The sequence below is a fragment of the Dermacentor andersoni genome, chromosome 2 (assembly GCF_023375885.2).
Source record: "Dermacentor andersoni chromosome 2, qqDerAnde1_hic_scaffold, whole genome shotgun sequence".
Classification (NCBI taxonomy): domain Eukaryota; kingdom Metazoa; phylum Arthropoda; class Arachnida; order Ixodida; family Ixodidae; genus Dermacentor; species Dermacentor andersoni.
The window spans coordinates 2172700-2197405 of NC_092815.1; the positions used below are offsets into that span (position 1 = coordinate 2172700).

At 50.5% G+C, this 24706-nt stretch overlaps 1 protein-coding gene across 5 annotated transcripts in view; it reads right to left on the reverse strand.

The window, feature by feature from the left end:
- Positions 1-24706, reverse strand: part of LOC126543059 (parathyroid hormone/parathyroid hormone-related peptide receptor-like) — a 1023923-nt gene that overhangs the window by 172666 nt on the left and 826551 nt on the right. For all 5 annotated transcript variants that reach the window (XM_050190210.3, XM_050190212.3, XM_055077604.2 and 2 more), the window contains exons 7-8: positions 22951-23107; positions 22745-22805 (exon numbers count right to left, since the gene is read on the reverse strand). In XM_050190210.3, the coding sequence (XP_050046167.1) occupies positions 22745-22805; positions 22951-23107 (218 nt within the window). The remainder of the gene's footprint in view (positions 1-22744; positions 22806-22950; positions 23108-24706) is intronic.

The following is a 24706-nucleotide window of genomic DNA, read 5'->3' on the forward strand; positions in this document are numbered from 1 at the left end:
ATTACGGGATACTTTGCTACGAGCTATAAGAAAGATGCCCCAGCTTGCAAACAACGCTGTTCTTTGTCTTTCGGCCAATGTCATGCAGCCACTGCTTCGTGCGCAAGCCGTCACGCTTTCCTTGTGGTATCACAAAAGCGGCATAACCATCTTCAGGCTTCTTGCTCCTGTTATATGCGCAACAGGCCGGCATAGCGCTAGCACACAGAGCAGGAAACACAGCCTACAACGTTCGCTACGCCGAGCTAAAGCGCGGAGCCAGCCGTGCTGAGGAAGAAAATGGCGCGAACGAAAAAGAAAAACACAAGCAAAACTCAAGGTCCGCGCGTTTCCAAGGGCAACGGCAGGGACACCAATCATCGTGCAGAAAAACGGGGGCAAAACTGGTTGCCGCGGGGGAACGCGCAAGGGGCGAGGAGGAAGCGAGGAGGTCGCGCGGCGGCGGCAGAGTTCAAAGAGTGTCGCTACTTTCAAATCCTCAAGGGCCTATAATGCATCGTATCGTAAAGTGCCTAAATAATTCCAAAGTACAGAAAGGCTTTGATCCAGCCGACGACGCCAGCGATAGGCTGATCGGTGACATGTGACCTTGCTGCGCCCCTTTGCCGCCATGAAAGTTCCTGCGTGCCGGGCGAAGTGCGCGCGTTTCACCTGTTGTGCTATGCACATTGCTGCGATAATTTCGTTCCGGGAGGGCCGAGAAGCCTTGATGCTGTGCGGTTGGGGGCCGAAAGCGGACGAAGGATGGCAAGAAGTTATTTTGCATCCCGCGTGGCAACCAGAACCTAACCAGAAGAAAAGTATGCTTGCACAGAGTTGGACGGGAGGACTTTAAACTGCCGGTAACTGCACGGTTATGCGACGCAAAAAACATAGAACGACACAAAGGTTCGATGGAAAGTATACACGTGAATGCGTCAAGCTATGACAGTATTTCACTCGCGCGCATGAATGTTGATGGCCGAAGTTTGTGGAGATTATTAATTTAGTTCGTTATGAGCCCGCTGAATAGCTCAGTATTACCTCGGATGCGAAAGACCGAAATGCCTTGTGGCTGTACGGGTGGGTACCGAGATCAGACGGAGGACGGCAAGAAGATATTTTGCATTCCGCGAGGCAAACAAAACCTAACCAGAAGATAAACGTAGTCGCATAGAATTGGACGGAAAGACAGAACCGTCGTTAACTGCACGACTATGCGAGGAATTCAAGTAACGTAGAGCGATACGAAGGTGCGAGAGAAATTATACACGTGTGTGTGCAGAGCTGCTTTAGTATTTCATTCACGCGCATGAATGTTGACGGCCGAAGTTTGTGGACATTATTGATTTTAGTACATTATGAGCCCGTTGACTTAGCAAGTGCAGTATGACCTAGCATGCAAGTAAATAGTGGAGTAGAAGCGCAATAACTCGCTGACAAATATCAGCATTGCGTTACGTGCGATAAAAAAAAAATTCAGTAGCGAATTCTACTTTCACACTTTCCTGTGTTTGCGCACGTTGTTAACTGCGCTTAATTTACAATATGTCCAAAAAGTCATTTCCAACTCTCCATATCCTAATCGTATTTTGTGCATTGCATATGTGAATAAATATATTCCTAAGTGCCTGTACTACTCTACTATTAAAAACAAATACTGCATAGCCACTGCTACTGGCCATCAAATAATAAAGTATAATACAATATATCAAAGTACATTACATACAGCTGCGAGCTCGTTCCTTCCAAGTTTCCCTTACACTCGAAGAAGTTTCAGTGATCGGCGATGCCATTTTACTGATGAAAAACACACGACTGCAAATTAACATAAGAAAAACGCCAGAAGCGATACACGGATCGCCAGCAAAACTTAGTGCAGTAATAGCTAGGCCAATCCGCGTGCGTTTCGTATAAGGGCCCTCTAATTCTTACGGTGCTCTAGCGGTGCACGGAGGCGAAAGGCATAAACACAACAATGCGCGTCATGATTCAAGTTTACGTGGCGACGTCGCACGGTTCCCGAGAACAGTCAACCGCATTCACACACGCGCACACACTACGCTCCATGTTGGTGTGCTGCGACATTAGATCGCGCTGGCAGGCCGAACATGATCGAGGAGACTCGCTGACATGATCCATACCGCCGCTTTAGAATGTTACGACAGTTGCACTGGTTCGTAGCACTGAACCACAAAACACAACAGCCGTCGTGTAATCGCTACACGACAAACAGACTCAGCGGCAAGAAGACTGTTGGCACACTCATTCTCACACACATACAGGATGTTGTTTAGTTGCCGTGAGGGTCGCACGTTTCAGCGACGTTATGTCGAAAGTTTTTAGGTCCAAGTGACTGTCAGCCTTCTTTTTTAACCGAATTCTTCGTTCAATGTAACCGCTATGTATAAACAGCACACTTACAAGCAAAAGAATTCACAGAGCAAACGGGATTAAGCGCAAGCAATCACCAAGGCAAACGAACAAAAGGTAAACATGCGGAATCGAGGCGATTAAGCCCTCATTCCGCTCCCTTCAGCGTTTTTCTTTCAGCGCACATTTGAAATTAAAGGACTAGATTTAGCAGTTCGGGCCCTTCTTTCGTTTTTCACCACAGTCAGGCACCAGTAGCGTTTTATTTCCGCTCGTGAGCAGATATTGTTTCACCTCACGAATGCCGCGGCGCCGCGGTTTAGCTTGGGCGCCGTCTGCTACAGAAACTTCCTAGGTGGCGCGCGCAGCAGATGTCGCTACCTTGTTATAGAGGGATCTTAATGCATCCTAAAACCCCTTAAACTTCGTAAAGTACCCAGACTCTCCTCATCCGCCTTCACTCCTCCTCGTTCCTCCTCTCATTTATGCTCCTTCCTCGTTTGTGGCGCCACCTACACCGCTAGAGCGTAGCAGACGACCTTACGCAAAGTGAATGCACGCATGCTGGCGGTGTGTTTTAACTGTTCGCGTTGACTTCCTTACTCGGTGTAACTTCGTGTACAGCACATAATTTTTAAACGGACGGTTATGCAAATTCAGTGACGGCAGCTTTTTTTTCTCTTTTGATAGCTATTCTTTAAAAAAGAATCTGAACGAACGCTATCGATGCGCCACCACGACTCCGAATGTATCGCGTGCGCTACAATTAGGTACGCAACTTTTCTCAAGTGCGTGTCGCAAGATCTTTTTGCGAATGGTTGTATATAACACATTTACGACAGAATGCTAACATCTTGACCTCCAGCAAGCCCTCAGTATCCTAAATAATCCACGCCGTCCTTACCATGTGAATTCGCGGCGCGTATCAGCTATGATGTACAAAAGACGACAGAGGGCACGAATGAAGGCTTCTCTGAAGTTTAGAAGGAGTATAAGCTACAGTGCCGCCAACGTGCATGCTTGCCAATCTTCTAAGCACGTGCAAAGTCTCAGAGGTGGGCGCTTGTGCTATTATGTTTCTCGTGTCTCAAAGTCGACAGAAATACGCACGGCCGTTCATAGAGTCGGGATTCTACGTATATAGAAAATGAAATAAGTTTTTTTAGTATTCGTTCGCGAAGCGGGAATGCGGGAACAGCGCTTCATTGAGGCTCAAACAAGTGCATTGTTTTTTCAGGTTAGTGACTTATCACGAATAACATTTCATCGTTCGCGAGCTCGTCCGCTCACGAAGTGACGTACTTGTTGCGAAACGAGTTGCACTAAGGTGCATGCATTGAGGACAGTTGCGCTCGCTCCGAAATAAAATTTGCGAGATTTGACTTAAGTGAAGTGATGACCGCGCGAAGAATTGCCGCGCTATGATGCAGCGGAAATTACGGTAAGTAAAATGACGCAGTCGTTAATATTGAGGCACCATTTGTTACCTCAATACGTGTGTCTCAGAAACATAGTGGTCGACCGAGCTAATAGTTAAACGAACGAGTAAGCAAACGACTAAACGAACCCGCGAACTACGATTAAACCAGCCAGTGCACGAGCTAGCAACCGAACGTTTTCTTTGCGAGTGTTCCACCGCCGCATCTTAACTTACGCACACCTTGAAGCTGAGAAGAATGAATACGTACGTCTTAAAGACTTGTGATGCTGTCGTTCGGCGATGAACGCATTTCGGGAGAGTACGCACACTTTTCATTTATGTCGTGAATCCACTGCGCGACCGCCAATGACGAACACGATCAAGAGAGGCGAATAAAGCTATTCGCTCTAAAAAAGGCTAGTGAACTGCAAGATGCAGAAAGTTGCTTTCCTAAGATGAGTTTTCACGCTCGAGCCTCAATTTATTTAAAAGGAATGTGCTGAATCCCAAAGGTTTCATAATCACGTTTTCGCACGTAGCTTCGTGTGCCGGCGAATTCTAGCCTGTTGGCGCACAATACCATGAAGCGATGCGGCCACGTAGTGCTTAAATAAACAAAGTACATGACGCGTAGGAATCGTGTTAAAGCGTGCAGACAAATGGCAACCTCCTCATTGAACTGTGCAATATCTACTATGTTATGGCCCGCAACAAATTACGCAAGCCTGGCACATACTATACTATGAGAAGCTCACAACTACCTCTGTAGTCGTGTGGAGAATGTTGGTCTGAAGCTCTTACTCCCAATTCGATGATTCCATGTCTTTCTTTTTAAATCGTAGAGCTTACCGGACGGTATCGAGAAGAGCTTCTTGCTTTTGCTGAAAATATTTTGGCATACGAAGGCGTAGCAGGTTATGGTGATAGAAAATGCTGTGAAGCGACGTCGCACTTGCCACAAAATTTAGTTCAAGGCGTTAGCAAACCAAAACAACACGGAAAAGCAACGGCGCCATCATGCACTCCTCGCCTCTCTGTAGAGGCTTCTGAAGCGAATATGGTGCTGAAACGTGATTGTAAACCAACAAAGCGGGTGCGAGGGCCCACGTGATGTCAGTAGGCCAATAGCGACGCGGCTTACTAAAGAGCTACCATGACGTGCAGTCAAGTCAGCAATAATATTGCGGCAAGTGGCGGAACTATTTATAGAATTGCATTCATGCGACAGATGTTTATGCAAGTCGCCACACTTGTAAGTAATCTGCTTAGCGAGTTACTGAACTCGCAAATGCACGACATTTATATACACATTGACAAAAAAAGAAAAAGAGACGCGCAACCGCAGCACAGAGCGCCAGATGAGCTTCGGGCAGTCGCTGCCTAATTTTGCGCACGTGGGCCTCATATTATTATGTTAACGATCGCGAAATTGCTGGCTAGCGTCTTGCCCATGGCATTTTAATGCTGGCAGCTTGACTGCGATTTGAGTGCAAGCTGCGACAACTCGTGTTATATCGTTTGCGCCAGGCTGCTGTGAAATACTTGATCGATGGATGGATGGATGCTATGAGCGTCCCCTTTAGAACCGGGCGGTGGGTTGCGCCACAAAGCTCTTGCTATTATAGTGCCTAATGCCACACCAAGGTTAAAAAAGAAAAAGAGGAAAAAAAAACCACTATGAACTCCCACAACCAAATTTTCTGACCCCCTATTGCGAACTTTGCTTTTGTACGTCGAAGTTTGTAGTCGTTTCCCTACTTTTCTTCCACCAATCTTCCAATCGCCTCTTGCTAATCTCAACCGCGGACATGTTTACTTTTGCGCTGCTCTCGCTGAACCCAAAGGCTTCAAAGAGCCCAATGGTTACTAAATAGACCACTGGGCCGACGTCTTCCCGTTCTAATAAAACATGTAGAGAAACGCGCGCGGGGGTGATCTCAGACGCCATGTGTCCGGCTACATAGTGTCTTGGGCAGCCAGGCAGGGGGGGGGGGGGGGGTGAGTACTGCGAGCGAGCGACATGAGCATACGCGTGTGTTTCGGCTCCCCCGATTTTCGGCTGGAGCCGAGGCCCAGATCAACTTACCCCGGCCAAACTGTCATCGATCGATCCGGAACATCGAGAGAACAACTGGATACCAAACACGTCCAGGTGGGCCCATTTTCTCCAAATTTATGGCCGTTTGTCGACCGACCAAGTGGGCGTCGTCGTTAACCCCAGCGTTCTCACTAGGCTTAAGGAATATGGAATCGCCTCTCCCAGGACGAAATGGCGACTTCGGCGCTCCAATTACGCGGCTACGACCCTGAGGCGATGCGTGGACCTCGGTCCCCACAACCGGTGACGCAATTCCGACGGTTTTTCCAAAAATTTGGAGTCGAGCTTTACTTCAAGTGGCTGTACGCCGATCCCAGGACAATGCCCAGATGGCAGCGTCCGGCGTCGGCCCTGCCACTGGCTCGTCGGTCGGAAACGTGAACGCTGCCGCGTTCCTCGCCACGGGAAGAAAGGGCAAGGCGTTCACGAAGTGGAAGCCGTGTCTAATGCCCAAACCCGCTCCTAAAGACTACGTTATATTCATTAAGCCCAGAGAACGTGTTTCTCTTCACGAAGCGTTCACCGAAACCGGCTACGGCACCGCCATCTCGGCGAACCTCGGGCCGGAACGAGTCCGCGCCACCTTCGTTCTGCCTCAGCGAGACGAAAACATCGTCACCGTCTTTGCCGTGGACATCGAGGCGACCGACCAGCTCATCGGGGACTTTGCGGTGAATACCGTGAAGGGATCGATCCTGCTTCAGGTTTACCTGAGACAAGTGCACGGCAACACGCGGCACGGAGTGATCGCGGTCCGTAACTAGGACACCACGGAAATTCTTCAACACCGAGTGCACTGGCTCGCCGGCACCGACTTGGAAATCCGAAAATTTAGGACATCCAACAATGCAGTCATCACCTTCGCATGTAAGGAAAAGCCACGTTACGTGTATTATGACAACATGGTCATCTCTGTGCAAAACTATTACAAAACTATCCCGGCCTATGGCCAGTGTGGGGCCGTCGGGCATCGTGCGGATGCATGATCAAACCTGCGGCCGAACGCGTGTGGATTCTCCGGACTCCAAGCTCCGCCAGTAGAGGGGCTGCGGGCTCCTCACAACTGTGTTTCCCGGTTTTCTGTGTGTGGTGACGCCCATGCCACCGACTCTTGCTACTGTGCGGCGAAATTCCGCGCATCCACGATGGCCGCCCAAATGGGCGACAAAGGGAAAATGGCGCCCAAGAAGAAACGTCGCCGTCTTGGGCCTCCCGGCGACCAGCCTCGACTGGAAACCTCCAACACCTAGAAGCTGACGCCTCCTAGCGGAGGTGCTGGCGTCGACGTGCGACCGTCGACGGCGTAACCACTGTAGCAGCTTCGAAGGGGCGGCCGGACGCGGGACCTACGGCATGAGGCCTACCGGCCGGGGCCCAGAGCGCCACAAAGAGCCGGATTGCTTGAGTAGGAGACCAGACAAAGAATTTATTCCAGCGAGGGGAAACGCAGCAGGTGCACTTACAGCATTTGGCGCTGAGTGGCGCCCTGACGCAACCGATTCGAAACCGAAACTGGAAGCCGACAGAGGATGTTACGTCACCTCTCCCTTGAAAGAAAAATGCGCCACTCACTCTCCTCGGTGGCCTGGAGAAACGAGCAGCGGAGACGCGTGACGAGACCGGGGCCTGGATCAAAGCCGTCAAAAACGGACACCAGTGGCGGCTTGCACGGACATTTAATAACGAAAACAATTACGAACTTAATAACGCCCTCTTGTGCGCACTAGGCGTTGTCTATGGAACATTTAAGAACATGTTCTTAAATGCGTTATTATTTTTCTTATTCAATGTTCGTGCAAGCCGTCCCAGGGGAGCGGTTCGGGCGGGGGTGCTTCTTCCTCCGCCTTCCCCCGCACTTCCCAAGCTAGGGCGCGCAGCACCGAACAAGATCAAATAGTAGCATTCAGGGCCCAAAACGACATGCTCATGAAGAAAATTTACAAATTGCAATCCAAAGTGCACCAGTATCCCTCCCCCCTGCGGTTGAGGTAATGGAAAGTGAGCTCGTGGCGCCGCAGGCGGCAACAAGCGTGGAGGCCGCATTCAAGGCCCGCTACAGGGCGATGGATGCCCGAATCGCGGACATAGAAAACCAGATCTCAATGATGGTCAACGCCATCTCCACATTGCAAGATGCAATCCCCACTATGATTGGCCAACAAATTGCGCATTCTTGGCGGCCCTCGCGTAGGTCCGGTGATCCCTACAAGGACGTCTCAAACCTACAAGACGCAACCCAGAGGTACATGATGACAACAGTTGTTCCCTCTCCATTATAGAAGAAGCCCCCCTCCCCGTGAATGCTGAGTCCGGAGCAGCGTCACAATCCCTCCTCAGTCTAACTGACCATGGCAAGCAGCCCTAAGATCAGGCGCGCCCCAACGACCAATTCCGCCACCCCCGTCCCAATTGCCCAGCGCAAATGTCGGGGCTTCTGCCTGACCGCGCAATGCGGGCGGATCTCCGACTTTTCCTTTCAACTCCTGACTGGCTTCCCGCGGTGGTTCCCTTCCAGGAGTCAGGGAGTGGCACCACCGTTACAAGCTACACCACCTTCCAGCAACCCGCCGTGGTTGCTTAGTGGCTATGGTGTTGGGCTGCTGAGCACCTAAGTCGCGGGATCGAATCCCGGCCATGGCGGCCGCATTTCGATGGGGGCGAAATGCGAAAACACCCGTGTACTTAGATTTATGTGCATGTTAAAGATCCCCAGGTGGTCGAAATTTCCGGAGTCCTCCACTACGGCGTGCCTCATAATCAGGAAGTGGTTTTGGAACGTAAAACCCCATAATTTCATTTTAATTTTTTAGCCTTCCAGCAGGATCCCTCTTAATGCATCTGTGTGCATAAAAATTATACGGCTAATCTAGTCGAGTTGAAACGTCAAACGGAATATTCGTATGTGATGGTGACACTTCTTCCGCTCAAGAAACACGCTGCACCACTCCACATACTCAACATGTACTGTTACCCCAGGCTTAAAAATGCAACGTTCACGTCACTTATCAGTCACGCTCTACCGGCTGCAGGCAGGGACCTCCTGTTGATTGCGGGCAACTTGAACGGCCACAATACGCTAGCAGAACTTGCATCCGTGCTGGACCTGACTCTCCACACCGCCCCTGCATATCCCTTTGTGCGCCCTTTCAATATTACAGCAGTGATATTGAAAGGGCGCATAGACTAGGACCTTACCAGGTTAGAAAGAACCGTCCGATAATTGCAATATTTGCAAGATTTAAGGATAAAAGTTCAATTCTTTCTGCGACATCAAAGCTGAAGGATGCACCCTTTGCAGTTCGCGAAGATTACTCTGCACGTGTCAGAATAGCCCGCTAAAAGCTTTTTGCACATGCGCAGGAGGCTCGGTCCACTTCCTTTAAAATTCGTTTTGACAAGCTAGCAACGAAGCACAAATTATTTATTTACGACTATCTGACTGATACCGTTAGAGAACTAAAGTCGTAGCGTTCCCCGCAAACTCGCTCACTGTTATCCTGCCACAGTACATGGCCACATTCATTACCAGCCTAAAGTCCCAGTATATGATAGTATTTCATTCCTTTTGGGAAACATACGAAGCTATCTTCCTAAAAAGAGACCTAATAGAAGCCGTTATTGATGACAGTTCTGCCCACATTGCAATATTTACTGATTGCAGTATTACTACTGATGTAGACACGCAAGAACGTTTGTCCAATGACGTGTTCAACGCCTTCAGAATTGACAGGGTTGGTCGCAGGGGGGGTGGTGCTCTATTACTGATTAAATCTGATCTGTCTTCTTCCGCAATACCAATCAACAACGAACAAGAAATTCTTTGCGTTAAAGTGTCTTTTGGTTTTGCACAAATCTTATTATCGCGTGCTGCCGTGCGCCCGACTGCGATAAATGTTTTACGAAAGACTTACACAACTTGCTTTTGCGTTTATTTGATACATTTCCCAAAAGTAACTTCATCCTCTGCGGTGATTTTAACCTTCCTGACATTAACTGGGACAAAATGACAGCATCTTCTCAGCTATCTAAAGAATTTCTTTATCTTGTTCTAACATTTAACTTCACACAAATGGTGTCTACGCCGACTCGCGGTGCCAATATTCTTGATTTAGTTTTGGTTTCCAACCCCGATGCTGTTCAATCATTCACGTGTATTGATGGCCTAAGTGATCACGAGATGGTGTTATTTGACCTGACCTTTCAGGTACCAACCAGTCAACCTTCAAAAAATATATCCGCGATTACAACAAAGCAGACTTCTCAAAAATAAATCAGGAATTAGATGTTTTTTTTTTGTGTCTTTTGGGCAGTCCGCTTCCTCGCGCAATGTAGAGAGCAAGTGGCTACTTTATAAACAGAAGGTATTGCCTCTTGTCGAGAAATATGTGCCACTTGTGCGCATTGGAGGCGATGTCGATAAACCATGGTTCACCAACTCCCTTAGGAAGCTCGTAAACAAAAGGAAGCGCCTTTTTCGGGCAGCTAAACACTCGCACAGCGATTCCAAATGGGAAAAGTATTTCGCATGCCTCCGCCAATACAATTATTTGTTAAGGCAATCAAAAAAGAAATTTTTTCATGTCAACCTTCTTAGTATCCTTCGTGAAAACCCACAGAAAGTTTGGCGACTTCTACCCACAAACCGCAGTGCTTCTCACAATATAACTTTGTCATATTCTGATGGATCACCTGTCTCTACTGATCACCGATCCAATGACATGAATTTTTATTTCTCTTCCGTTTTCACTCAAGAACCCGCCTTAGGTAACAGTACCCTTCCTGACTGCAACTTATCCTGCATGCCTTCAACTGACGTCACATTAGAAGGCATTTTGGCCCTGATCGATAATATCAAGGTCTCCAGTGCTCCCGGCCCGCATAACATTGCCGCGAAAGTTGTCAAAAGCACTAAGGTGCTTACTAGTAAAATTCTACAAGTCATCTTTACGCAGTCCATAACTACCAGTACCATTCCTAACGACCGGGAGTTAAGCAAGATTGTCCCGGTTTTCAAAAGGTGCGACAAAACTGATCCATCGAATTATCACCCGATATCACTCACCTGTATTGCCTGCAAACTTCTTGAACACATAATCTATTCTCATGTTGCCTCTCATATTGAAGCTAACTCTTTCCTTTTCTGTAACCAGCATGGCTTCCGACCAGGTCACTCATGCGAAACTCAACTCTTTGAATTCACTACTGACCTCCATTTAAACCTTAATTCTCTCTTCCAAACAGATGTAATTTATTTAGACTTTTCAAAAGTCTTTGACCGTGTACCACACGAACGACTAATGATCAAAGTGAACAGCTTGAGTCACCATGCTTTAATTACGTCCTGGATCCGGTGCTTCCTAATTGGCCGATCACAGTTTACGGTGATTGGACACCGTCCCTCTACAGTCACCGAAGTATTATCTGGAGTGCCGCAAGGTTCAGTCCTTGAACCCCTTCTGTTTTTTATTTTCATTAATGATCTCCCCTCTGGTATTTCTTCATCCATCCGGCTCTTTGCCAATGACTGCGTGCTGTACCACCCTATAAACTCATACAATGATCAGTTGCTTCTACAGCGTGACCTCACTACAATTGAAAAATGGTGCACAGAGTGACTCATGCAGCTAAACGTCAAAAAATGTAGGTTCATGCGCATATCGCGGAAACACTCTCTCATGTCATACTCTTACTCTTTGCATTCCCTTCCTATTGAGCTGGTTCAATCATACAGGTACCTTGGTACCACCTTCACAAGCAAGCTTACATGGTCAGAACATATCCAAAATCTGGTTACTGCCACAAATCGATCCTTGGGATTGATAAGACGATCACTATCATCATCCCCTCCTGTGATCCGTCAACTAGCATATGAAACATTTATCCGTACTAAACTGGAATTCGCGTCGGCAATATGGAATCCCCATCAAGCGTACCTTGTTGAGCTACTGGAAGCCGTCCAAAATCGCGCAGCCCGGTTTATTACATCCCAGTACGACTATCGGCTAAGTGTTAGAAATATCAAATCATCCCTCGACATCCAATCATTAGCACATCGCCGAAAAATCTCACGCTTATGCCTCTTTCAAAAGCTCTATTGCAATTTCCCGCATTTACGCGACACACTTCTTTTGCCACCCAACCGTACTTCACGCAGTCTCTCAAACAACCTCAGTATTCAACGCCTTCACGGCTCTACTAAATTCTTCAGCAGCTCTTTCTTGGCGGTAGCTATTGCAGAATGGAATAGTTTACCGGACCGCATAGTAATCGAACATAACCCTACCAAGTTTCGAAACATACTAACGAACTTTCTGAGCATTGATGCTTAATGGATTTGACTTATTTTTACTACATCACGCATATTTTAGCGCATTGGTTATTACTTTTTGTGTTTGACATTCATTTGATTAAACCTTGTTTACCCCTTACTTCAGTCATGACTATTTGTACCTTTCTTTTTCTTATGTATGCTCCCCCCTTATGTAATACCCAAACAGGGGCCTTTAAGGGTTAATAAATGATGATGATGATGAACGTGGGTGGGCGATTCTGTGACCCACCATACATGTCCGGATCTCAACTTTACCAAAAACGTTAGAGACACAGAATGGGCGAACACCCGAACACCGAGGAAACCCTCGGTGTTCGCAAGACCCTACTATTCGCAAACTATTCGCAAGACCCTACGCAGAAGCTCGGCTCCCCGGCTGGCATTAGTTCCGGCAAACCTACATTATTTCGGCCTCTATTCACAAACAAGGATACCACCCGCGGCACAAGGATTGGTTACGCACCTTCGTTCGGCGGAAACCCAAATTCAACACTCAGAGGCAACGCTGGAGGTTGACAACCACCTTCTGCACCTCTGGGAGGCCCGGCACAGCCTCGTCTGCATATGGCGTCACCAAAAATATAATAGAAAGCTGAAAATTCGCATCGTCGAGCTCACCCAGCGAGCGGCAGAGTACGCGGCCCAACTTGCGGACTCGAATCGGACGCACCACTGTACCACAGGCAGTACTGTGTTACAGGCAGCACTCACCCTAAGGCAGTACTGACCCTAGACTTGAAGGAAGCTTTCGACAACGGCACACACGAAATTATCCTGCAACATCTCTCCCTGACCAAATGTGGGCATAAGACCTTTCAGTAGATCAAGCAATCTCTTCCCGATTCACAATCTTTCATCAGAATACAAGTCGAAGAACACGGCCTCTGTCAACTGGCAAAGAGAGGAACCCCACAGGGCCTGTTCCTCTTGCTGTTAATTTTTAATCTAACCATGATGAAACTCCCAGCTGAGCTGGCGAAGGTCGAAGGCATCCAACATACGCTGTACGCCAACTCCATAACCATCTGGGTCAAACACGGATCGGTTGAAGACATTGAGGCCAACGTGAAGGAAGCGAATCAAATCATGTAAGCCTACGCCCACCGTTACGGCCTTCAAAGCTCCCCGTCCAAATCCGAATATGCGCAGATATCGCGCGTCGTCTAAGAGCACCAGCAAAATGGAACTATCCCTGGCCAGCGGCCCGATACCCGAACACGATGAGATTAGAGTGCTTGGTCTCTTTGTCCACAAACATCGACGAGTTGATAGAACACTAGCCACTAGCCGAACACTAGCCAAACCAGGTGGGCCGTATGGTCCGCCGGGTTTCCAACAAACGCGGGGAGTTACGGTGGAAAGACACCTACGGCTGACGCATGCCTTCCTGTCCAGTCGAGTCCTCTATTCGACTCCTTACTTCCATCTCCGCAAGCTTGACGAGAACGCCCTTGAGGTGATTCTCAAAAAGATGTACAAGCGCGCCCTCTATCTCCTGATGAACATGTCCAACCAGCGCCTCATGGGCCTGGGGATCGTAAACACCTTCGCGGAGCTCTCGGAGGTACATTTGACCAATCAATATACAGGGCTTTCAAAGACACCGTCGGGACGCAGCTTATTAGCCGAACTACACGTCAATCACCCAACACTGACGAAAGAGCGCGTACGCATCCCCAAGGTCTGGAGATAAGCCCTGAATGTGCGTGGGAGACACAACCCACGCCCGGCGTTCCTCGGACGCACCTCGCATGGGCTCCGCTATTTCTGCTCCTGGCTTTGGCATCTCTTTCTGAATATCCTGCAGTTTCTGCTACCGAGAACGTGAAGGTGTAAAGACCTTCCTGACACCTCATTTAACCAGACCCGCCGACCACCGCTTCACCAGGAGCTCATCCTTCACCAGCCACGGGGCCGCCGAGCTAAGCCCAACGCTCGGCGCAACGCCACCTCGCCCACAGCGCACAGCTGCACCTAGCGTCGCACCGGCGTGCACTGCGCCGCCACTCGCTCCCATTGCCTCGAAGCCGGCGATATGAAATGTATAGTCGGCGGTACACCCATTTTCCAACAAAAATTTGACGACGACCACTACTGGTCCTGAATGTTCCAAGCCCACCGTGCGGCCTATCCAAAGGAAGCCGTTTCAGCCACGAACGCCCACCTCAAGTTTGCCATGGCACCCCCGCCATCGCTGAAGACTCACCGGCTACGCCGCCATTCCCCGCTGCCTCGACTTCCAGCAGAAGACAACAAGATTGTGTTCCGCCCTGGAGGTGGCCTCGACCTCCGCACAACCACCAATGGCGCCCTCCTTGCATCACTCTGTTCCAGCGCCAGCGTTAAGTACGCCGCCGCCCGTGCCGAGGACCGCGTCCGCGTAAACCCATACAACTCTTTCGCCGTCAGTACGCCCTTGGAGCAAGGCACCCGGCAGTATGTGCATACCTCTGAGTTGCGTCTCGCCACCCAGCTATACCCACTGCGCGATTATGTGGCCGCAACCGACAACACCCTCTGCGGCGTAATCTACAACGCCGTGGACAATAAAAACCAAGAATACACCATCGAGTACTTACAGGCTATGAATCCCAGCAGCACTTACGCCATCGTCGACGCAAAGCAGATGGATCGCACCCGGTCCATTCTGATCCCCTTCGTCGGCACAAAAGAACGCCCTCGCACCGCATTGTTCAATAGCGGCCTGTTTATCTGCCACCCCTTCTGTCCCAAGGCTGAAGCTTGTGTCGAGTGCTTAAGCAATGGCCACCGCTCCTGCGTATGTACCAAGCCCAGGTCCGGACGCTGCCCATGCTGCGGAGCTGTGCACGCGGCTCGGGACCCCCCTGACTGCACTCCTAAATGCATCTTGTGCAGCGGAACACATGTCACGGGGTCCCACCCTTGTAAGCTCCGCTTCGAGCGGGGAGGTCCCTTCCCACTCTCATCCAGTCCCAAGTTAACGCCATCCAACTCAGCGCAGTCGACACAATCCGCCAAGGACTCCTCTAATGCCGCCCCCGTCAACGATCCTGCTTCCGCTCACGCCCGGACCGCAGCGCCATCCGCCGTCCGTCTCATTTCCAGCGCTACCTGGGCAAGACGCCACATCGACTGCTTCCCAGGTGAGCTGACAAACGCAGCCTCCCACCCCAGACTCCGAAAAAGAAGAACTCAAAGCTGAATGCTCAAAGCTAAGAGTAAGCAGATTGCCCTACTAAAAGAACAGCTGCAGGGTCTGCTCGCGCGCCCGACCTCCCCACCACATCCCCTCACCAAACCCATAACCCATCGCTCACCCACACCCGCCCCCACTGCCACCACCTAACGCCCCTATGTGCGCCTCCTCTTCGGCCGCGTCTTGTCGTGCCGTCTCTCCCTCCCGCAGCCCTCCACATGAGAGGCGCTCTTCTACCAAGCCTTCCCCAGCTCAGAGATGGAGGCTGCTTCCATCACACGGCCTCGTTCCTCGAGGCACATGAACAACACCTCACGGCCGGCATTACAGCTCTGCGTACGGACACGCAGAGCTGAATGGCTAAAATTACCGACCGAATGGCAGAAGTTGAGGCGCGCCAGAGTTCGCTCGAGGCCGATCTTGCCAAAAAGACAATTAATGTCTCATCCCTCCTCCCCTCATCCTCATCTGCACCATCATCCTCTTCTGCTCACCCTCATCTCATGTTATCCTGCTCCCCTCATCCTCAAGCACCCTGCGCCACTAGGGGCACCCGGGCCTCAAGATGTCCAGACACCCCCAGCGCCATAATGTCTGGCAGTGAGGCTGTCGCAGCTTCCGCGCTAAGCGGAAAAAGCTGCAGCTCCACCTCCAAGACATTCCTCCCTCCGACCTCCCCGCTGTCATCGCCCTTCAAGAAACCTTCTCCACAGTAAAACTACGTGACTACGCAGCATTCCACCCCGCTTCCCCTTCACCTCCGAAAGTTGCGACGCTAGTTCATCGCACCTACATGGCAATCGAACATCCACTCGAGGTTCCGGAGTGCACTCACCTCTTTTTGTAACTCCTTCCCCGGCGCCGGCAGGATGCCAGCTTTTTTGTCCTTAATGTAGACAGCCCTCCCCGCACACCTGCAGCTCCCCTCCTCCTCCTTCTGCGCAACGCCATCTCAAGCGTGAATTTGGAACGCGCTCCTAATTCTTGGGGATTTTAACGCTCCACACGGATGTTGGGGCTACCCTAAGACCTGCAGGAAAGGCCTGGCGCTGTAGACCTTCGTCCAGAACGAACAGGTGTCCGTCCTTAACAATTTGACGTGCCCCAACCTCATGGCTCCAGCGCACAACGAAGCAAGAATCCGGACCTTTGCATCTGCAAACATACAGACGAACACCTGGGTCTCTGTCGGTAGCGACCACTGTATCCTGTCCGTCTCCTTCTCTTTTCCCACCCTATCCTCCTCTCGCAAGCGCCTGGTGCAGGTGATGGACTAGGATCGCTTCCGCCAGTCGCCTCAACAAGCCTCCACGTCCATCTCGGACCTTTCTCAGTGGACCACCAACTTGCTTCAAGATGTTTCCTCTGGCACCTCCACCGTCCCCACCCCTCCTCACTCCTAAACGGGTGAGAATCGCTCCCTGCACCTCTGAGAGCGGTATCACTCCCTGCACCGCCGCTGGCTTTCCCAGAAACACAACCACTAGGTGCGCCTCCGCCTTGCTCGCCTGGGAATGGTCGTGGAGGAGCACTGCTCCTCTCTCACCAGACAGCAGTGGGGGCAGACCTACGAGAGCATGGCCGGTAACCTCAAGCTGAGGGATACGTGGGCTCTGCTACGTGTCCTCCTTGACCCGTCGCATGCCAAAGCCACGCACCGCAGGAACGTCACGCGCCTCCTTCACTCATCTCCACTCTCTGATTCTGACTTTCTTCTTGCTCTTCCTGATCGCTATCTCTGCACCAACTCGCCTTCGTCTCTCCCTTCCTACACCGGCACCGGCATCCCTAATTCTGAGCTCGAAGCAGATATCACCCTGGGCGAGGTTCGTGCCGCGCTGCATAAGCCCCGCACCCCCTTCCCACCGGGGGCCTACCAAATCTCTAACAAGGCCCTCCGTAATCTGGACACCCCATCCCTCGAGGCCATCACTGACGTCTTTAACAAACATTGGCACGAAAGCTCTCTGCCTTCCGAGTGGACCCACGCTAAGGTAACTTTCATCCCCAAACCTGGCAAACCAATACACATCCAAAATATCCGGCCCATTTCCCTCACCTCTTGTCTCTGCAAGCACGTTGTTCTCAATCGTTTGCAGGACTTTCTAGACGACAACCACATTTTCCCCGATTCGATGTTCGGATTTTGCCCTTCCCTTTCTACCCATAACATCACGATCCAGCTCTGCGAAGAGATTCTTCACCCTCTTCTCGCGAAGCGCACTCGTGCGATCTTGGCACTCGAGATAACGAATGCCTTTGACAACGTCATCCATTCCGCCATCCTAGCCACTCTTTCCACCCTTAATGTGGGTCCTCGTATCCACGTTTATGTCACGGCTTTCCTTGCCCGTTGGACGGCTGAGATCTCAGTCGGCCCTCATGCGAATTACGGCACCCCCAGAGTTCCGTCCTCCCCCACTTCTAATCAACCTAATCTTTTGTCCCGTGGCACGCACTCTCGCTGCTATTCCTAACCTGCTCAATGCTTTCTACGCCGATGATATCACCCTCTGGGTGACCACCGGAAATATTGGAAAGATGGAGACCATCCTCCAGGCCTGCACAGATGTGGTCGCCGGTCACGGTCGAGCAGTCAGGCTAGCCTACTCCCCGTCAAAGTCGGAGCTTCTCCTCCTCCCGGCTAGAGGCACGACCCCCACCTCGTCCCCCACCCTCAGCGTCATTATTGACTCGCACCCCGTCCCTTCTGTCTCCTGCCTCCGCATTCTGGGTCTCCTTCTCTAGTGCAACGGCAAACACACCGCCGTCTTTTCCCGCCTAACTACCACCGTCCATCAGACCGTCCGAGTAATTCGGCGTGTCGCTAACCGGCACTAAGGCTAGCGCTAGGACGACTTCCGTCGTCTTGTCCAGGCCTTCGTCCTCAGCCTCTTTGTATACTCCCTCCCCTATCTCTTTATCTCTCGCTCCGAGAAAGACAAGGTGAACTGTCTCATCCGCCAAGACTACTAGTCGACACTTGCCCTCCCCACCTACACACCCACTTCTCGTCTGCTGGCGATGGGCGTCCACTAAACTCTTTCAGAACGTGTGGAGGCCCGTCGCACGGCTCAACTCAACCGCTTTTCTCGCACCCCCTCTGGCAGAGCCCTTCTCTCGTTTCTGCGCTTGACCTTTGTGTCCCCTGCCTGTGTCACCAACCCCTTACTCTCCTCTATCTTCTATGCTCATTGTCAACCCTTTTTCCAAGGACATGCACCCTGAGCATCACACCGCCCGCAGCTCTGCCGGCGTCTGCACCGTCTGGCGCCAGTACGGCACACAGTCGATACGGCGTCATACAATTCCCACCCCACCTACGCCCTTTCCCCCCTTCCCATACACTTTCTCCTCTCCCCGTTGCCACTATACCTACCCCCAGCTCCACTGCCGCAGAGAAAGCAGCTGTTGCGAGCGCCATTGCCACTACCCCGGCCCGTTTCATATTCAGCGACTCGAAACATGCAGTCCGCAACTTTGCGTAGGGTCGCATCTCTTCCTCTGTGTTCAGCATCCTTGAGCAATCCCCTCCCCCTTGTCGTCGTATCGAACTCCTCTGGGTTCCGGCTCACGCGGGGCACTTTGGCAACCAGGCGGCAAATTCCATCGCTCGCGAGATGACAGACCGATCTAGCCTCCTCCACTACGGTATGAACACGCGTGACTCCCTCCTCCCCTTCCACGACATCACCCTTCATTCCCGCACTCTAGCTTATCCCTCCTTCCCCCTCACAAATCTCTGTCTAAGCTCCAACAAGGATAATGGCGCCATTTATAGGCCCACAGTTTCCTCTCTCCTGCCCGGCTTGCCCTGATTCACCCCGGTGCCTTCTCACCCGAATGCAAGCTCTGCAGACACTCACGAGCAGACTATGCTCATATTCTCTATTCATGCCCTAAGCATTCTCCCACTGCCTCTCGGCATGTATCTAGTCCGCAGCTGTGGAAGGCTGCTTTGACCAGCTCGGAGCCGGATGTCCAGCTACGAATAACGATCTGGGCAGCGGAAGTCGCCGCCAGGCATGACCTGGAGGCCACGACGAGCAGCCTGAAGGCCACCCACCGAACGGCGTCATCCTAACTTTTTGTTTTTATTTTTGACACCTGCCACCACAGTGGCAGGCGTCTTGCACAGGCGGAGGCACTGGCCCGCCACTGTGAGAACAAACACGGAATTTTCTACGTGGGTGCCTACGGCCCTCACCATAGGGGGTGGTACATGGCAACAGACATGCACCAAAACGTCGCCGTGAACTGCCTAACGTTTAGAGGTCAAGACATAACACATGCGGAGGAGGTTGCCAACGTGCTAGCCGCCGCAGACCAGGACTCGAATCATCGTCACCGACTCGGGAGGGGCCTGCAGAAAATATTCGGAGTTCTGCCGAAAAGCGAAGCCCCGATTGCGATAGCAAATTAGTAGATAGCTGTACGCAGTAAGGATAGCAGTTTTATCGGCCGTATAAACTTGTAAACATTCGTTCACTAACTAAATTAAGAATGATAGAATGCGTAAGCGTGACTCAACGAGGACGTAGAAAGAAACAGACACACGGAGACAGCGCAGTCTTTGTGTGTCTGCTTCTTTCTGCGTCCTTATTCAGCCGGGCTTACTCATTGTGTCATGGGTTCAACCCAACTAGCCCGTCAACGTGTTTTAATCAGGTTAACCAGCACAGTGTCACGCGCGCACAGTTAACATGAACACACATCGCTCGATGACAGTGGAACCTGTCTGTGAAAGCGCTGGAGTTAGGAATCGTAGCAACAGCAGCCAGACAATGCAGCTTCATGCATTCGTCGCTGCGACGTGTATACGTCGAAAGCACAACGCATACAAAGCTACAGGCACTACGCAAACAACGCGCCCGTGCTAAAGTGCGCGGGCGCGCACTTTAGTCACGTCCCCGACCGCTTTCAAAACACACGAATGCTGGCAACGCGTTCCTACGGCGTGGCCAACGCCGTAGTAGGCGCCGTGGTTGTCTCCACTCTGTACGGAGCGTTGGGCGAGGAGGACATCGAGGCACCGTAGCAGCCACCGGAGAATAACGCCCCTCGTCTCGCCTCACCTCCCTGCATCGCGCGCTATAGGCACGGGCTACAGCAGAGGGTGCGCATTCGGGCCGCCTTCCTCGTTCGCGCACGCGAGATTGAACCACGTTCACTCGCTAATGCTCACACCCATTCACTCATACTGAACCTCACGGCGACAGCAGTAATGCGCCTGGAGTGTTGATATAATTGCTATCGCTATAATATTGAACACCGGTACATTCCTCGCTTTGCGTACCACATCTTTGATAAGAGGAACTACCCGGGGCCTCCGCGTCTAGCGTATGGACTCCTGATCTCATGGGCGTCGGTAGCGACGAAATGGCAGACGCCGCAGCCCGTTCGCTTACTCTCCGCCAACACTTTCAGGCCCTTCCGAAACTGATCCCGAACCAAATCTGGCCCTAAAGGTTCGAGAAATTACTCAATTACATCCAATTCGGCCATGCTACATATCCTAAGCCCTGTAAGGGCCTTACAAAGGCGGTGGAACGGACATTCCTCCGTCTTTACACCAAAACAATGCTGTGCCCGGCAATTTTAAGTCACTTCGATCCTGCCTGTAGACGAAAGCGCCCGCGCTGTGCGGATGTCTTCGGACATCTTCCATATGGTGTGGGCATACCGATCAACCGCGAACCTTGTCCCAACACCCAACCTCACCCGGGAGGACTGGGAGGCAGCCCTGCTCGGCTTCTCCGATCTGGCAAGCCAGAAGGCCCTGGTCAACCGAGACCGAGCCGCGGCGGTCGCCAATGGGCTCCTGTAATGAGGAGCCCACCTAGTGATTATGAGATGGGGCCCCATCCAGGCCAACTGAGACTTGCTGTCTGTAATATATCTGTAGTAAAGTTTATAGACAGAGAGACAGGGCAGCCAGTTTCGACGTGCTCAGCTTCAGGAAGGCGAGTGGCAGTGTTTGGAGCGTGCACTACGAACGCGCGAAGGTGTTTTGCTTCACGCTGGCGTGTCTCGTCGGACCAAAGCGAGATTCGTCCGTCGACGTTGTTGCCTTGCTTCGCCGCTCAGCGCAGCAGTTTTTACAGGTAGTGCCATCGCAAGCGAAGCAGTAGACTGCGTGTAAGCACTGCTGATGCATGTTGAAGCGGCACTCCGTATGCGATAAGGTGTCACAGGCTAATCGCACGCGAAAGACAAACCATGTGCAGGAACTGCGTCGCCACCACAGCAGAAGACCTACACCACGCTACACCACGTTGAAGCCTCTGCTGCGTTGAGACTACGGAAGTTCTTACCGTCCGCGCTCGTTATTCTAATGATGCAGTACTTCGCTTCATCGTTCCTAGATGACGGCGCCATCTCTGTTAATGTAAAGCCCTTAAACTTCCTAAAGTAGCAACAATCTCCTCCTCCGCCTTCACTCCTCCTCGTTTCTCCTCTCTTTCACGCTCCCTCTTCGACGTTACGCCGCCTACAGCGCTGGAGCGAAAATGGCGCTGAAATACCACTGTAAACAAACGAAGCCTTCGCGACGGCCCACGTGATTCTATTAGGCCAATAGCGACGCGACGTCGGCAACGGATAGAGCGCGCGAAGAGGAGGCGGCATTCTTCAAAGCGTGTCGCTACTTTACGAAGTTTAAGGGGCTTTATGTTAAGATAGAGCATATTTTACACGTTCGCGTGGACGCTATATCCATTAAAGAAAGTTGAAGGCGAAGCCAAGCATAAAAGAATTTTGTGTTATAAAGGACCAGAGAGCTCGCCTTCTTTTTTCTGCCTCTATGGGCACCATGCACTCTTCGGAACTCCACGTTCCAGGACTCTATTTGTATGAAGTAAAGCTATGTTTCAACTCGGAATGACCATACAGTTTCACACAATTGTATTAGGAAATATTGAGCACTAATTGGAAGGGGTCATAGGTGCATAAAGTGCTTCCGTCCCTTTTCGTCTTGTATGTTAAAAAAGATCCTGTCACTACTACTGCTGCTCAGCACAACATTGGTGGGCAGCACAAACATCGCAATGGCGTTTGCTGGCCTGCGCGTTTGATACAGATACAATACTATGGCTTAACTAGCGCCACTGCTTTTTTGCTGTTTCCTTACATAGGGTGCTTGGGTTCTGATTGTGGCACATGGTACTGCTATTTTTCATATCTTGGCTTCACTATATTTGTGCTTTTGCTAACATGACACCTATATATGATACATATTGAATTTATATACTGATTTACTAGTACGTTGTCAAGACTACAAGAAAAGCATGAAGTTTAAATGAAGTTAATGTAATGGTGTTTTCCGAAAGATAATGGAGCATGAAAAATATTCAGCATATTACTTACAGGGTGTCATCCAGCGTCGCCCTAACAACAACCCAAGGAACAATGAATAGTACTGGAAGGCCTGAAATATAAAAGTAGAAACACAGCACGAACATAGGAGATTAATGGTTGGATCGAATGCTCACGCTTTCGTAGCCAGCCTTAAACTCAATTTATGGTTGTTTAGGCAAAGCTTTCTAGACAGAATTTCGAACTGCAGCACGTACCCCAACCTAGGGCGACGTATCGCAATATGCTGGAGCTGTCCGTGAAGAAGGCTAGAAAGACGAGGCTGTGAAGGTAGAGGCCCTCCATGAGAATCCAGCAGTAGTTCGCCATCAGCACGTAATGCCAGAAGCTGGTGAACACCTTGCAGTCGACGTTCTGCACATGAGTACGCACAGTTGCAGCTCTTCACACTTTGCAGTCAGCGTTGTGCACAATATTTTGTCTACTGCAAAGAAACTTCCGTTCACCTCGTCAGAGGAAATACACGGTGCCGTGCTTCATAAACAAGTTCGATTTACTATACACCCCTTTAGAATCAGTTTGGCACCTGGCAACTTAGAATCACGAAAAGCACTACCATAATTGCGTAGTCCTCAAATTCTTAACAAGTACAAAAAACAGTTATTTACACTAACTACCCTTATTTATTATTATTTGTCCTCACTTTAGATATATGTTCTAAGCTTTATTACCAAGAATTGTTTTAATTATGCTTATTGTATAGTAATGTGAACGTACCTTGGAAGTTTCCATTCAAGGGACAAGCAAACCGATTATTGAAACGCAGTACATTGAACGTGAGGGCGGACGAGGTAATCTTTCTAGTTGAGCCAAGGGTGAGGGAGGGCGGAACGAAAGTTATGAGGTTAGAGTGAGGAAGGGTCATATGAAAATTTTGCAGTGAGTTTGAGGGAGGGCAGGCGATTTTCCCAAGGTAAGGCGGTTGAGATGCTGATGCAAAGAAAGGGTGCACTTCTGACGACAAGTGACACAAGTGACGGCGCACTTCACGAGGCGCCGGAAGGGCTTCCCGAATCGGTTTATATTCGAACATGCGAGCGCACCGATCGGGACGCGCCTGTTTTAACGCGACAGCGTTAAGGAGCTCGTGTCGCAGAAGAGCTAGTGTCGGCGGCGTTGGCCGTGAGCGAAAAATCCTGGAAAGCAATTCAGAAACAGAAACAACTTGCAAGATGGGTTGGGTGGGAATCGAACCAGGGTCTCCGGAGGGTAAGACGGCGACGCTACCACTCTACCATGAGTTCGATGGTTCAAAGCGAGACAAAAGCGCGTGTAGTGAATGCGGAGTTGCCTTAGAAACGAGCCGTAGAAAGTTATACTGCGGTGTATATCGGTAATTATGAGCATGTAACTTACAGAAGTCGCAGTTAAACGAGTAGCGAAGTACGTTTCCGCTACATTTCTTCGGCGGTTGGCGCACACGCAGAGCCATCTTGCGGCAAACACAGAAGACCCCCTCCTCGCAATGTACGGCGCTGCCCCCTACAGGTAGCGCGCCACTCGCCCGCTTCGAAAAAAGCAATTTAACGAAGAAGAAGACACATGTACCATGTGTAGTAAATCTGCAGAAACAATAGAACACCTCATACTAAAATGTGATGGTATCCATCCCGATGTCTACGCGGGCAGTCACGCTTCCCGAGGTCCTAGGATTCAGAGATAACAATAGTCATGTAGTTAAATTAGCCGTGGAAATTAGCAAGAGGCGATTGGAGGCTCAAAAGCAGAGACGTGACATAAAGGTAAAAGTGTAGGAAGACATATTTAAAGAAAATGGCAAATTTGAATAACTTACAACACAGTTAAACAAAAATAGAAAGCTGAGCATCGTCTCGTCAAGAGCATGCCCAGCGAATGAGTGGGCCGTGCGAATGGGGTGCGATAACGCTATCGCGTTCCACTCTTGAAGACGAAGCTTAAGCGTCCTCAATTTTTTTTTTTTTTTTTTGCATG